The sequence below is a fragment of the Siniperca chuatsi genome, linkage group LG15 (genome assembly GCF_020085105.1).
Source record: "Siniperca chuatsi isolate FFG_IHB_CAS linkage group LG15, ASM2008510v1, whole genome shotgun sequence".
Classification (NCBI taxonomy): Eukaryota; Metazoa; Chordata; class Actinopteri; order Centrarchiformes; family Sinipercidae; genus Siniperca; species Siniperca chuatsi.
This window is the reverse complement of record NC_058056.1, coordinates 25603785-25617940: the sequence shown is the minus strand read 5'-3', so window position 1 is coordinate 25617940 and position 14156 is coordinate 25603785. Positions and strand designations below refer to the sequence as shown.

The 14156-nt window shown below is 39.4% G+C and overlaps 1 protein-coding gene across 3 annotated transcripts in view; it reads right to left on the bottom strand.

Moving 5' to 3' along the window:
* The window catches only part of exoc3l4 (exocyst complex component 3-like 4), a 31352-nt gene that overhangs the window by 10078 nt on the left and 7118 nt on the right, over window positions 1-14156 (bottom strand). For all 3 annotated transcript variants that reach the window (XM_044167075.1, XM_044167073.1, XM_044167074.1), the window contains exons 5-11: window positions 12179-12797; window positions 9746-9863; window positions 8760-8885; window positions 7918-8018; window positions 5507-5605; window positions 3189-3312; window positions 903-1025 (exon numbers count right to left, since the gene is read on the bottom strand). In XM_044167075.1, coding sequence (XP_044023010.1) covers window positions 903-1025; window positions 3189-3312; window positions 5507-5605; window positions 7918-8018; window positions 8760-8885; window positions 9746-9863; window positions 12179-12797 — 1310 coding nt within the window. The remainder of the gene's footprint in view (window positions 1-902; window positions 1026-3188; window positions 3313-5506; window positions 5606-7917; window positions 8019-8759; window positions 8886-9745; window positions 9864-12178; window positions 12798-14156) is intronic.

Sequence of the window (14156 nt, the reverse complement as noted above, 5' to 3'; positions counted from 1 at the left end):
CTTTTTTTGTCAAATTCAGCAAATATCTCCTCACAGTCCGCTAGCTGTCCGTTCAGTGTGTGCGCTGAGATAAAACTCTGGTGTTTGTACTCAGCCCTGGCTCTGTAAATGGGAAACAAACAAAGTGGCTCGGCCCGAGCCACACAACACTATTCCAGCCATGATTTGTGTGTCAGGTAACGTTAAATGACTTGCCCGCGGACATTCAGCTCACTTTCTAGTTTGCCAAGATATGCTGTTGTTGTGATGTTAGCTATAGTAGCAGGAGAGTTGTGAGCGTCGCTGTCTGGAGCTGCTGTGCCGGCTCTGGGAAACTGTCTCGTCCTCTCTGGCTGTTAGCTTCGCAGCAGCAACTGTAGCGACAGTTTGCTAACCCACAACCTAGCTAACGTTAGTTATGTTACTTGCTGTGTTGTTGTTCGCTCTATATCATGGTATTTGTCAAGGTATTGGATTTCTCCAGAATCGCATAACCCACCTTTAAGGCAATTTGTTGAAGGTCCACATGTCCACATGTGGGATTTGTCTGAAATTGATGTGTTAAAATGTTCATGTACTGTGTAAATGTATTAAATAATATTATCTAAGAATGATTGTTGTGAAACATAAGAATAACAATGGAAGGAAAAGCATTAACTTTATGACAGGATGTAAAGACTGGGTGAGGATCACACTAATGAGGATGGGACAAATGCCAGGAATTCTTTGGCCCTTGCTGGGAACTTTAACGGATCATATCCAACACTTTGGCAGGTAACTAGTTATCATTAAGATGTGGGGGTCTTTCCTGTAAGTAAAATGGTTTGGCTGGTAAATAAAGTCCTTCGTATTTGCTGGAATCACCCCCGACGGCTATTTCCAGTCCATCTCCTCCTCCTCCTCCTCCTCCTCCTCCTCCTCACCTGGACGTGTGGAGGCCTCATGAGAGCGCAGTGCTGAGAAAGCAGCTCTGTCCGACTCTGAAGCTGCTTAAATTCTTTGTCACTGCGGAGCCACTTCCTCGTCATCATGATCCTCAGATACGGCTGGAAAACAGCAAAGAAAAGGTTCCAAGTGAAAAACCTCCATTTTAAAACACTTCTTATACAATTAGTGATTTCTGATCTGACGCCCCTACCGGCAGGACATTGTGTGTCTTTGTCTTCCAAAACAGCTACAAATATGGATAATCGCATAATCATTAGAGTCATTTTTCAAGCAAAGATTCCCAAAATGATTTAGTTTCAGCCTCTAGATTTTAAGAATTTTCTGCTTTTATTCGTCATACGTGAACTGAATATCTTTGAGTTTTGGACCGTTGGTCGGACAAAACAAGGCATTTGAAGACTAAACCATTTATCAACTAATTGAGGAAATAATGGGCAAATTAATTCATAATGAAAAGAATTGTTAGTTGCAGCCTTGCAGAAAAATATTTCTCAGTTTTTCAAATCAGTGATTGTTATTGTGATTGTAAATCTGGGCTACTCGAGTTTGTTTGGTGGCTGTTGACTGTCGACTGTCCCATCGGCTGTTCTGTACTTTGATCAGAGACTGCCATCACCAGAGAAACAACATTGGTTGTTTGTTCAAACACTTAAAATGACGTATGTTTATATTTTGTGTTCTATTTTGTGTTATATTTTCTTTAATGCAATGCAATGCAAAACCTCTCGGGGAGGAGGTCAGAGTGGATCGTTGGACATAAAAAGTGTCCAACTTTTACAACGGAAACGGCTGTTTGTACCCTGTTTCCTGCAAACAGTCTGTGTTGGTTTTATATAACTACGACCGCAATCCTTCCCTTACTTTAACCAAATCTTTAACCATAGCGGTGGCAGATCAATCATTTTTGTAACGGTTTTCAAAGGCAACAAGAAATTATTTTGTCCTTGATTTTTGTCTTTTAGATCGGACAACTGGTTATCAGTCCGCCTCTGTCTTACACTCTTAGAAATAAGGGTTTCAAAAGAGTTTGTCCTGAAGGGCTAAGGTTACACCCAGAACCATTTGCTTCTGAAGAACCCCTTTTTGAAGAAAGGGTTCTTCAAGGGTTCTTTGTATGACTATGGGTTCCATCCAAAGAACCCTTTTTGGAACAAGGAGTTCTTCAGGGATTGTGGGTGTTAAAAGATCCTCAACCTCAATTATCTGTGAGATGGCCCACAATTCCCATCATGCCTAGTGCTGGACTGACTAAGTTTTATGTTCCAAAATGCAAATGTTACTTTTTGTTAGTATTTGTAATGTGTCTGTTCAGAACATGGTGGTTTATGTTGCCAGTTGTCATTTTTGTGCTGGTTTACAGTTTTAACCATTAGTGAGGCGGCTGTCACATTTCTTGACCTGAGCTGTATTTCAACCACTGTTGTTGAGGGAGGAAATGGAGTCAGAGAAGGAATTGGAGCAAGAGATTAGGAATGAGGCCTTGAAAATTAAAAAGAAAAGGAAGAAGGGAATTACAGTGATTCCAATCAGATGATGAGGAAAGAGGAGGATTGTATCTTGTTGGGATGGTAGCTGACACAAAACAGACAGGATTTTTAAGGATCCACATGAGGTCAGAAAGTTTGTAGGAGGAAAGTTGGAGATGTAAGGTCGGTCAGGATAACAAGAAGTGGGATGGTTATCATGGACTGTGTACCAAAGAGTCAGAGAGATAGATCCCTGAAGATTCGTGCATTTGGAGATCACAGCAGTGTGAATTGCTTCCCACTCGGATCAGTAGTGAAGAAAAAGGGAGTAGTAAGCGGCGTGCCACTGACTGTGAAGGCCGGGTCATTTCGGGAGGATGAAGATGGCAAGATTGCGAAAGAGGACAGTTTGACTTTTGAGGGGGAATTGCCGGAAAGAGTGGATCTAGATTATGTGTGTTACAGGGTGAGGGAGCTCCCCTCAGGTGTTTCTGCTGTCAGGAATATGGACGTGTTGCTGCAGTATGTAGAGGAGGCAGGAGATCTGGGAAGGACAACTGTAAATAGTTTACACTGTGAAGCTGTTTTAATCCAGCAGTTTGCGGTTATGCACACGTATGGATGCCAACTACCATAAAACTCAAAAGAAGAAGAAGAAGAAGCATCCCTTTTTTCAATTCCCCTTTAGAAACCACAAAAGAAAATGGCTGCTCTCTGAGTGAGGAAATAAATCAATAAAAAACAGAATTGGACTTTCACTTAGAAAACCCCTTATCCACTGTAGTGTAATTGCACCTTGACATCCTCTTTGAACTGGTCCTCCATTTCCTCTGTGAGCCTGACAATCAGCCACTTCACCTCTTTGCTGAACCCTTCCACCTCATCCGGACAGGCGTCCTGGTATTCCTCCATGTGCTGCCTGCGGGAGGAAAAACAGCAGAAAATGGAAAAGCACTAATCATTGACAGGTTATAGATTATATGAGATATTTGACTTTTGTAAAGCATTTCAGTAAGGACAAAAACTGGTGACTCTGGTGACGTACAGCTAACTTACTTTAGTTCAGCACAAGTCACATGTTTCACCAATCCATGAGTTGCACGTAGTTACACAAAAAAAGGATTTCCCTTAATACTTCTCAGATGGTTTCATTTAAATAACTTCAAGCCTCAAAGGGGTAAAGTTATCAAATGTTTCACCAAAAAGCAATTAGCTTTAGCAAATAGCTAATTGTATATAAAGTAGTTCAAACTAGCTCCACCTCGAGCAGCTGCAACAGTAAAACGCTGCTCTAACATTGATGCATCAGTATTAATCTAATAATGTCCGACATAATAATATATCAGCAACAGGAGACATTTGTTGGGTCTCTGTAAATAATATTATAAAGAGTTCGGTCTAGATCTGCTCTATAGAAAAGTGCAATGAGATAACTTCTGTTATGAATTGGCGCTATATAAATAAAGATAAATTGAATTGAATTTTACTGCAGAATAGGTTATTTTATTTTTGATACTTTAAGCATATTTGGCTGATAATACTTAGTAGTAATAGTATTGGTATTTTTACATTGTTCTATTATTGCTTTTACTGAAGTGAAGGATCTGAATTTTTTCCACCACTGCTGTTCACACAGTTTGACATCAAGACTGAAGCATATATAACATATTTTCACACTTACTACTAGTAAATTTGGCATCTTAAACCCTAAGCCATGAGGCGAATTAAATATAATTAAATTTGATATACAAACTCATAACAAACATGTTTTTATCACTGTACATTACAACAAATGCAACATTTTAGAGGTCTTGCACATAATTCCTCACACATTGACCTCTAATTCAGGAGCGTTTTTGTTTGTTTTCTGTAAATGTCATGGACTACAGGACTGAGACCCAGAAGAGTGTGGTGTAAGAGTGTTAAGAAGGTGACAGGAAGTTGCTGGTGTTTGTAACTGAAATCAACCACTTGTGCTTCTAAAACCTCAGAGCAGCAAAAGAAATAGAAAGCAGACATTAAATCCGCAGCTACACCTGCAGCCATAAACACACACCATTCACGATGTCCTTGAACGACCCGCTGCAACCCACATCCACTTTCGTTTTGAAAGACAGAATTAGCTGGGGGAGGGGGGATTTGAGGTTCAGCAGGCATGTAATTTCAGCACTTAATCTTTCCTCCACCTATAACAGCAGCATTTCTCACTCGCACGACCTGATTCCCCGAAATCACGTGAGGTGGCACTCTCTCCAAGGCTGGCACGTTTCTGTCCTCTCTCTTACAGCGGCATGACCTCATATTTAAGTAGGGCTCTGCTGTGCATATTAAAGAAACAGTCTTGTGCTTGAATCTCATGAGAACTATGTTGGCACGAATGCTGGGAATCTCCCAGCAGAGTTAAAATAGCTCGGAGATGAATCACTCAAGCAAAAGCTCACTCTCTCATCCTCCCAAATCTTTTTAAGTGGTTCTTTTCTGCATTAGAGTTTGTTTATCAAGATACAGAAACAAGGATACAATTTAAGATCAGTGGTTTAAAGCCATTAAACCAAAATATAACAGGATTATTAGATAAACCTTCTATAATTTATATAAAAGCAACTTCTGTTGTGGGCAACCTTCAAAATAAAAGCACAAACACGTTACAAGCAGAGCTCATAAGTTCATTTGAACGTGGAAGAAAGTAAGCAAGAAAGTCTTAAATCAAGGTCCACTTTTAGTAGCTTTTTCGTGAGCTATTAAGCACATCTCACCATCTTCCACAGCTGTTGGTTTGCTCAGTTAATATTTTAATTTTCTTATATTTTGACGATAAAACACTCAACCCAGAAGCATTATTTTCTTTTATTCCGGTTAGCTTAGCACACTTCTAAACAAGGTGCATTTTAGATTCTACTCTTTATAACAGGTACAGCTACAGTACAGCTGTACTATCATTTCTGCTTCTTCTACAGCAGGAAACAAACATTTAAAAACCCAACAGAACCTCACTGAATGAATCGGGTGGCAGATCTTTTTCAGGAGGCAGGTTGCCCCATTTATGGTTTTAGCAAGGCAAGCTAGTTTAGCACTGTGCCTCATGGGTAATTTCAGGAAGTCATGTGACTTACTGTAAAGCAGTGAAGCTGTTGATGTAGGTTATGAGATACTCAGTCCAGAGAGGCTGTGGTCTGAGAGCACTGCAGTGACATCTGAACTCGGTCTCAAATCTGCAGAGGAAAGAGGAGACTTCTGTTAGAGGAAGAGAGGTGGATTCAGCCTGCCAGACGACCAAGAGGGTTTCAAACTCCCACTTTAAATGGACTTCCTGTTTAAATAACATTTACCCTTCAAGTCCATAAACATGCAGTGAAGTTATCTTTATCCACAAATCTCTTCAACACTAAAAGGGACTTTACAGGAAACAAGTCATATAACGCAAACACACGTTTAGGTTTACTTTATCCTGCTTCATTTGCTGCTGCAGAGATAAAACAAATAGGATTCATCTCATCTTTTTTGTTTTTGAGTTAAAGAATGGTGGAGAGGACAGACCCATGATCTTATGACCCATGGTATTCTTTCTGAATGCAAAACTGTTGCACAGTGGAGTTGCGTGATTCAGTTAAAAACAGTATTAGTCATAAATCAGACAAAGGAAATATTCTCATATTACTCAACAGGAAAATCACACAACTATGTGGTTATGCACAGAGGCCAGGATCCTGACTTGTGTTTGTTTTGGATTGTTCCTCTGTGGGGAGGTACCCCCCCGCTTTCATTGTATACCAAGTGGCATTTTCTTCCCTGAAGTGTTTGACTTTACAGAATGCTTTACGTATACTTCTGGCACGCTACTGACATTTGACCTTTGACCTCCTTCTGAATTGTCAGAAGATAAAAATGATGACAGTTTCAAGTACTTTTCTGATAGATATTAAAATATCTTATAGGGTGAGTTAATAAGTTAGGGGCCTCTAAAGACTTGGGAAAAAACAAAAGAGTTTGTGATAATTCATCATTGTGTCACTACACATAATCGTTTGACTCACTGTGACTATAACAAGGCTAAGAGTGTAGGGATGCTTTTGAGCTAAATGCTAATGTCACCATGCTAACATGCTCACAATGACAATGCTAACATGCTGATGTTTAGCAGGTATAATGTTGATCATGTTCACCATCTTAGTTTAGCCTGTTAGCATGCTAACACTTGCTAATGATCATTAAACCCTAAAAGTTTTGCAGGTATTTGGTTAAAAAAAATAGTTGGACAAATTGAAATTCTGACCTGATGGTGGCGCTAGATGAAAAGTCAGGGGATCACCAAAGTTATTACAATTCATCCTGAGAGGAAAATTATTGTCTTAACCAAATTTCATGGCAATACATCCAATAGTTGCTGAGATATTTCAGTCTGGACCAAAGGTGGGGGACAACAAACCAACATTACCTTTACCATCCCTGAAATCTTAAAGGGACAGTTCACCCCAAAATCCAAAATACATATTTTTCCTCTTCCCTGTTATCCATCTAGATCATAGGTGTCAAACTCAGTGTAATTATATTTGGCCCGCGAGGCAATACCAAATGACTACTAGAGCTGGCCCGCCGGTATTATACAGCGCATTCACCGTTAATACTACAAATCCCATAATGCTCTGCTGTTGTTTCTGGGCCCAGAAACGCCCTTTCCTCTGTGACAGTAGTCATAGCGACCTCATGCTACAGCTGTCACTGTGCTACCCCTTCCCAAAAATGGTGAAAAGAAAGGCAGAAAACAGGAGCTTTTCGGACAGGCAGAATATCTGTTTACATGTGTAAAAGACAGACCTGTTTGTCTCTTATGTAGAGCCAACGTGGCTTTAACTAAAGGAGTACAACATTAGACGACACTATGAAATGGAGAGTTTCAGTTAAGTCTTTCTTTTAGCATGCCAGATAGGTGTTCAGATGTAATTCTTGGGCACGGAAAGTCAATAAATTATTAATTTCCCTATATTTTTGTCGGAATAAAAACATAAAAAAAAGTTTCTAAAATCTTTTTATAAAAGAAATTGCATCATATAGAAAACTAAAAAATACATAAAAATAATATCAAAAATAAATATATTTTATTTTTATAGCAAATGTCAATTCAAATATTTTCATTTCCCTATAATTTTGTCGGGGACTGTATATTGTATGGTAATAAGCGTTGCTTGTTCCATATTCAATGTTAAAGGAAAACTTGTTTGGGTCCATATTAAAAGGTTCATTTGTTCAATGTTGGCCCGCGACTTTGTTCAAGTTTTAAATTTTGGCCCACTGTGTATTTGAGTTTGACACCCCTGATCTAGATTGTTTAGGTGTGAGCTGCCGAGTTTAGGAGATATCGGCCGTAGAGATGTCTGCATTTGAATATAATGGATCTATAAGAGGAAAAATATGTATTTTTGATTTGGGGGGTGAACTGTCCCTTTAAGGATTACAACTTTAAGGCCCGTGCTCAGTCACATAAAGCATCTTCCAAAGGTATATATGTGTCTCTGTGTTAATGTACCTCTTGGGGAATTGTTTGAGCTCTTCGAGGCAGGAAGATATCACTTTCTGTTCCAGTTGAGCATCAATTTGTCGAGAGTGCAAAACATTTCCCTTCACCCTCTGTAGAGAGAAAACAGCCAGCATAACAACGAGATTAATATGAAGCTCTCTGCTGCCCCCACATGGTTGAATTACCACATTGCGTCATGGTGAATGAGAAATATAATCCCCTTTTTGTCATTTAGACTTCTGTTTACATCTAATTTAAATGTCCACAAATTAAAATTAAAATTCACCCTAATTGGACATTGACTTGTTTGGTTTTTTTGTGTTTATGAGACAAGTACAAGAAAAACAAACAGTAACGACCACAAAAATAAATACACATAATTTATAAAAAAACACAGAAAACAAATAACAAAATCACGCGAAACTACAAAAACACATTAACTCGAGCCTATTAAGCTACATACTTTGAAACAAATATTACATTTATATTTATTAATATAGAAATAGTTGAACATTATAGTATAATAATAATAATAGTAAAGATATATTTTTCTATGTTTAAAGTATGATTTTAAGCAAAATGAAGTACATTTCTTCTAATATGAGAGTATATCTCCTATGTATTTTATGTTCTTGTGTGCTTTCATTAACTATAGTATGTCTTACTTGATGGTTTTGATGGTACTTTCATAATAAAATATACATTATTTTTAGCTTTGAGCAAGTTTTCAGATTTTTGCAGGTAATAATTTAAGGACATGTTTGATTTTGACCACACAACATGAAGGCATCATGTGATATCTCATCCCTGATATCCAATTTATCTATGTAACAGGTACTGCAGTGTCGTACCGTCCAGATGTCCATGTGAATCTGAGACTCGAGGAAGTCCTCCTCCTTCTCTGGATTGTTGCCGTCCTTCCAAAATTCCTCATTTTCAAGATCAACAAGTTTGTCCAGTGAAGATCTCATTTCCTCCTGCAGTAACAAACACATGGAGAAGCGAGGTGGAAGTTAATACTGAAGAGTTACACTATTTTGGGTCCTCTTCCCTCAGCGACTGGAAACATACTCAGTTATAATCACGAGAACTAGTAATAATTTACAAACGTTTAGTGATCCAATTTTTATTGTCATTGCCATGAATCAGCTACAACAGGAGCCTAAACATCACAAACAGACTATGGCTTAGTGTGTTATAAAATTCGCTTCAGTCTCCAAATAGGAGGCTTTTGTGCTTTTATTTTGTAGTTCAAAATAAAAGTGTCCAAACTGGAGGGAAGCTCACCTCTCAAAAATTAAATAATTACATTTCCAGCTATATTTTATAGTTATGTTTTGGTTTTGTGAAAAGTGAGCAAAAAGATTTGATCCTGGATGTTGATTTAGGAAACGTCATGACTTTACAGAAGACAAATGATCAGAAAGTACATCAACAGTTTGTTTCCTGGTTTGGTTCTTGATTTCTTCTTTGGTTATGTCTTTGGTTTTCTTGACCACGATTCTTTTTTCCCCCTTTTTTGTATCTTGTAGAAAACTACAACCTTTTATAGACAGGTGTGAACACGTCCAAAAACCCTGACCATCATCAGGTAAAATTCATTGAATTCATCTTGAATTTAACCTAATGAAGGTCTGGGGACCATAACGGAAACATTACGTTTTATTTCCCAACATGAAGGACTAAAGGGCCTGTTTACTTTAACTCTTGTGGAGAAATACTGAATCCTGAAACTGGAATCAGCCTTTAAAAATGTGTACGTTTTTTAATAACTCTCCAAGGCAGCTAAAATCTCCAAATTCCCAGACAAAATACAGACAGTAAGTGTGTTCCTCACCTTCACTCTGCAGCAGTACTTCTCCTTCAGCTGCACCAGGAAGTCGGCCTCCAGCTGCAGATCAGTGCTCTCATCCCTCATGTCCGGCTGCAGGGAGAAACTTCCCATGATCCTCTCGCTGTCGGGGCGAAACAAGCTACATTCAACGACATATCTGATACTGCGATCTGTTGGCACCAAAGAATGCTGAAGACATGTTGCTTCATGTCGGGGGAAGGAAGAAATCAAGTTAAAAACTCTGCAGATTCAGATTTCATCAGATGTTGCATGAGGGTATTTTGGAAACATGATCTTGAAATAAGGCTTTGGAGCAAAACACAATTGTTAACATTTTTTGGAATACAATTATCTCTACATACATGTTCCCCAGAAATGCTGCACTTGAGTAACAAGATGCATCATTCTTATACGTTTAATTAAAATCCCCAACATTCAGTGCACAATGTGATGATGGAGTTAATTTTCACAGTACTTATTTATTTTTTAGGATGCTACTTTACATAATCTGTGAGAAATGTGGACACGACCTGATTTAAATTTTTCCATTTTGGCCTCGAGAGAGTGTTGTGCCTCTTTTTTATCAGATCAGCTTTATTTTTGGTCTCCCGAATGTTGTTTCAAGCACAGTTTTTTGGTTTGCCGTGGCCTGATTCAACAAATAATGTCAGCAGTGCTGCCTCTTAACTTAACTGCTTCCCCCTCTCATGCTCACTCTGGTGCTGTGGCGGTGTGTTTGGTATCTTTTAAACATCTCTGTCTGCACCATCTGTGAACACATCTTTATGTGGGCAGTCGAGATGTGTTTTTAGACGTGTTTTGGGTTTTTCCTTCAAGTTTGAGACTATAAACATTGCTAAAGGAAGACAATCAGTCTGCGACATGTGGCCAAGATGTCACGAGTCTGGCTGAGGACTGAGGACAGCATGTCATCTCCCTCTATCTTCCTTTCCTAATATGTTTCGTACCATTGTCTAGTAATTGCATGGAGGCAAAAGTGCATGCACTGATTCTGTGAGTATCATTAGCATTAGCAAAGTGCTGTGTGTGCTAAAATGTGGTTGAAGAAGCATACACTACATCACTGTGTTGTTTACATTACGTTGATTGTCTGACCAAGTGTGTTTTTTTTCCTACTCGGCTGATCCTAGTGACCCCAGATTTTATTAATCACACAGGTGAGTAAAATTAGCCAGGTAAAGGTAGATTTCCAACCAGGCAAAGCAAGCAACTGTTCACCAGGTTCACTGCATGTCGATTGGTTTTAGTAATTTGATCAATCGCACATTTGCTTGGGAATTTGCACCACTAATGCAAGTACAGTATCAACAGTATTTCTGTTTGTATTGTGCTCACATGATGCATATAAAGTTTTATTTAATCAAATTACCACAAACGAAGTATTATTACACCATAGGAGTACTGGCTGCATTGGGTATAATGGGAACATGTGCTGAGAGCCACAGACAGGGGTTTTGGTTTTGGTTTTTCATGGGAATTTCCCAATTCAAATTTCCAACTTCCGACCTCAAAGCGTTACAGGTGCACGACGTCAAACGTAAACAAAAAACTGAACTGAACTCTCAGCAGTGCAGCCTCCTTGCAAATGAAACAGAGGAAACAACGATACATGAACAGACGCCATTATACATATTATTTTTACGGCACTTTTATACTCGGAAATTTATCTTCATATTCCATTCACTAGCCTAATACAATACTGTAGTCTACAATTACATCCTACTCCCCTCCCCTATTGATTGAAATGTAGCCTAATGTGAGCTTCCATGGGTGCTGTTATGTGATGTCAGACAACTGCTTCTACGTGAAGTCGGGGTAGATGAATTTGCCCGAGTTCACAAGTTTAAGTGGCGTTCCATTGTACTTTTTCTAGTATGAGGTCAGAAAGTTTCAAGTTCCTAGTTGTCTGGAATGCAGCATAGGAGGAGGACACACATCATGCACATAGGGTGGTGGGTGGGGGGGCAGTAAGGGCCCAACATCAAGTCTTTGCCCTGTGGCCCCCTAACAGGTTAATATGGCCATGCCCCTATGAACAATGGCAAAAGTGGCTTAATTGTTTATTTTTCTTATTGTAAAAACATCCCATGAAAAACCAGAACCGAAACCCCTGTCTGCAGCTCTTAGCTCCAAGCTCACTGGCTCTTACTGAAGATGTAAATCCTTAAAAACAAGTCACAAATATATAGTTTCATTTTTTTTAAAAGGCTCTAATTTCTAAAAACAGCTGTTCACTGTAGTTTTTAACAAACATTACTCAAACAGGAAGGAAAAGAGCAGATAGAGAGATACATTCATTGTTGGTTTCTGTCTTTTCATGGGATTTGTTGTGGAGAAAATATAATCTAATATATATAATAAATAATCTAATCCACACTGATGATGCTGATTTTGCTCTTGCCCATGTTCACTGACCTCTTGTAGCGGTTGATGATCCAGTCCAGCAGAGCGTACAGATCCTTCAGCTCCGTCACCTGCTTCTCCAGCTTCTTCAGGTGCTGCCCGACGACTCTGTGGTAACTCTTCACGTAGGTGCTGAAGACTTTAAAGCTGGGTGGGTACGACCCTCGCAGCTCCCTCTTCACGCTCTCCAAGTCCTCCACGATGGCTTTACCCAGCAGACCCAGATGAACTGCCAACCAGGAGACGTTCTGCTCCTTCTGTTCCAGGTGAATGCTCTCCACCTTCACCTGCACCCCCTCGCCCACCGCCTCCCTCCAGGCCTCCATCCAGCTGCCCGGAAACCCGCCGGGTTCCTCAGCTCTCCTCTCCTCCTCTTGGATGATGCGGGACACGGGTACCAGCAGCCCTTTGTTTCTGGAGGGAAGAGAGTTGGAGTCGCGCACTATGGTCTTCACCTTGTTCCTCAGGTCTCCATAGAGAAGGTTGAGGTCTTTTTCCTTCTTGGCCAGCTCCATGGGCGAGTCCTCGTCGCACTGTTCCCGTTCCTGCTGGAACTCCTGCCGCAGCGCGATAAGGTTCAGGTGAGCCTCCTCCAGCACCTCCGTCTCTATCAGCTTACTGATCTGCATCACTGGGAAAAAATAGAGAAGATGGTGAATCTCTTAAAATGGTTTAAAACAATTGCAGAGCTTAAATGTTCCAGGAAAGAAAAGATAGAGGCAAGGGAGGACACATTGTTACTCTTCCTTAGTTTATTTGTCCTGTAAAACAATGTATGATTTATTCTCAATAAATCAGAGAGAAAGAACAGCAGGGAAACTCAGGGAGGAAATTAAATTCTTAAAATCAGAAGAAATCACTTGTGGCTGTCATTTTAACAGTTAAAGCAATGACTTCTCTGTAAGGCAGGATTTAGACACTGACTGTGGTGTCAGTGTCTACAAACAAACTGAACCCCTGTGTATTTACACCAGGCATAAGATTCCTATCTTTGGCTGCCTTTGTTGTCAAAACAAAGAAAGATAAAGAAGAAAGTTGAATGTACAGACACGGAAAGACAGGAAGAATGTTTGGGAACATCGGGAGAAAAGGTTCAATTAAATTTTTTTTATATAGCGCCAATTCATAACGTTGAAGAGGTTGCATTCATACCTTGCAGCTACGAATGTCTTTAAATACTTACAAGGTTGGCACTTCATTTTGATGTAAACTGAAGGACACATGTATAAACTTTTCCACACAATCTGACAATCAATGCAAATATAAGCAACTGAACATCAAATCAGAATATACCTGAAGGAGAGGCAACGGTTCCTCTTACAGTGAAATCATAAAAGAGAAATAAATCAAAAGCTTCAAATTTCCAGCTGGAAAAATGTGCAAAAAAGGGAAGTAATTTGTGGACTTATTTTGCCAGAGCCAGTGTTCTAAAAAATAGTAATTGAAATATTAAATCAACTATAATCAATATTTTTACAATAATAACGTATCAGATGTCAATATGAAAACCATGTAACAATATTTCAACAGAATGTGCAGCTTTACGGAGCTTTATAATGAGTTTCAGCTCATTGTTTATCTGTCCAGCCCATAACTTTACTGTTTTGGTTCGCTCTCACTGCTCTAATAGTGTCGTTTTCAGAGGAAAAAACACAGTAAAAACTCACTGTTCACTACCTGCTCAGCAGCAAACAGCAGACAGACACAGTTAGAGACCAGCTGGTGAACATAGTGGAGCATTTAGCAGCTAAAGAGCCAGATGTTTCCCTCAGGAGCTGGTAGAGACCAAAAACAGAGCTAAAAGAGAGTGAATATTGGACTTACATTCATCAGGCGACACAAACACGACTCCAAATGAATGATCATGTTGCTCCGTAACTGCTGGATGTGTAAATAAGCAACTGTTTGCTAACAAAATGATATGTCAGTGTTGTGTTCGCTACTTGTTTCCACTGCCGCCAAGTGGCCAACAAAAATCAATCACTGCAGG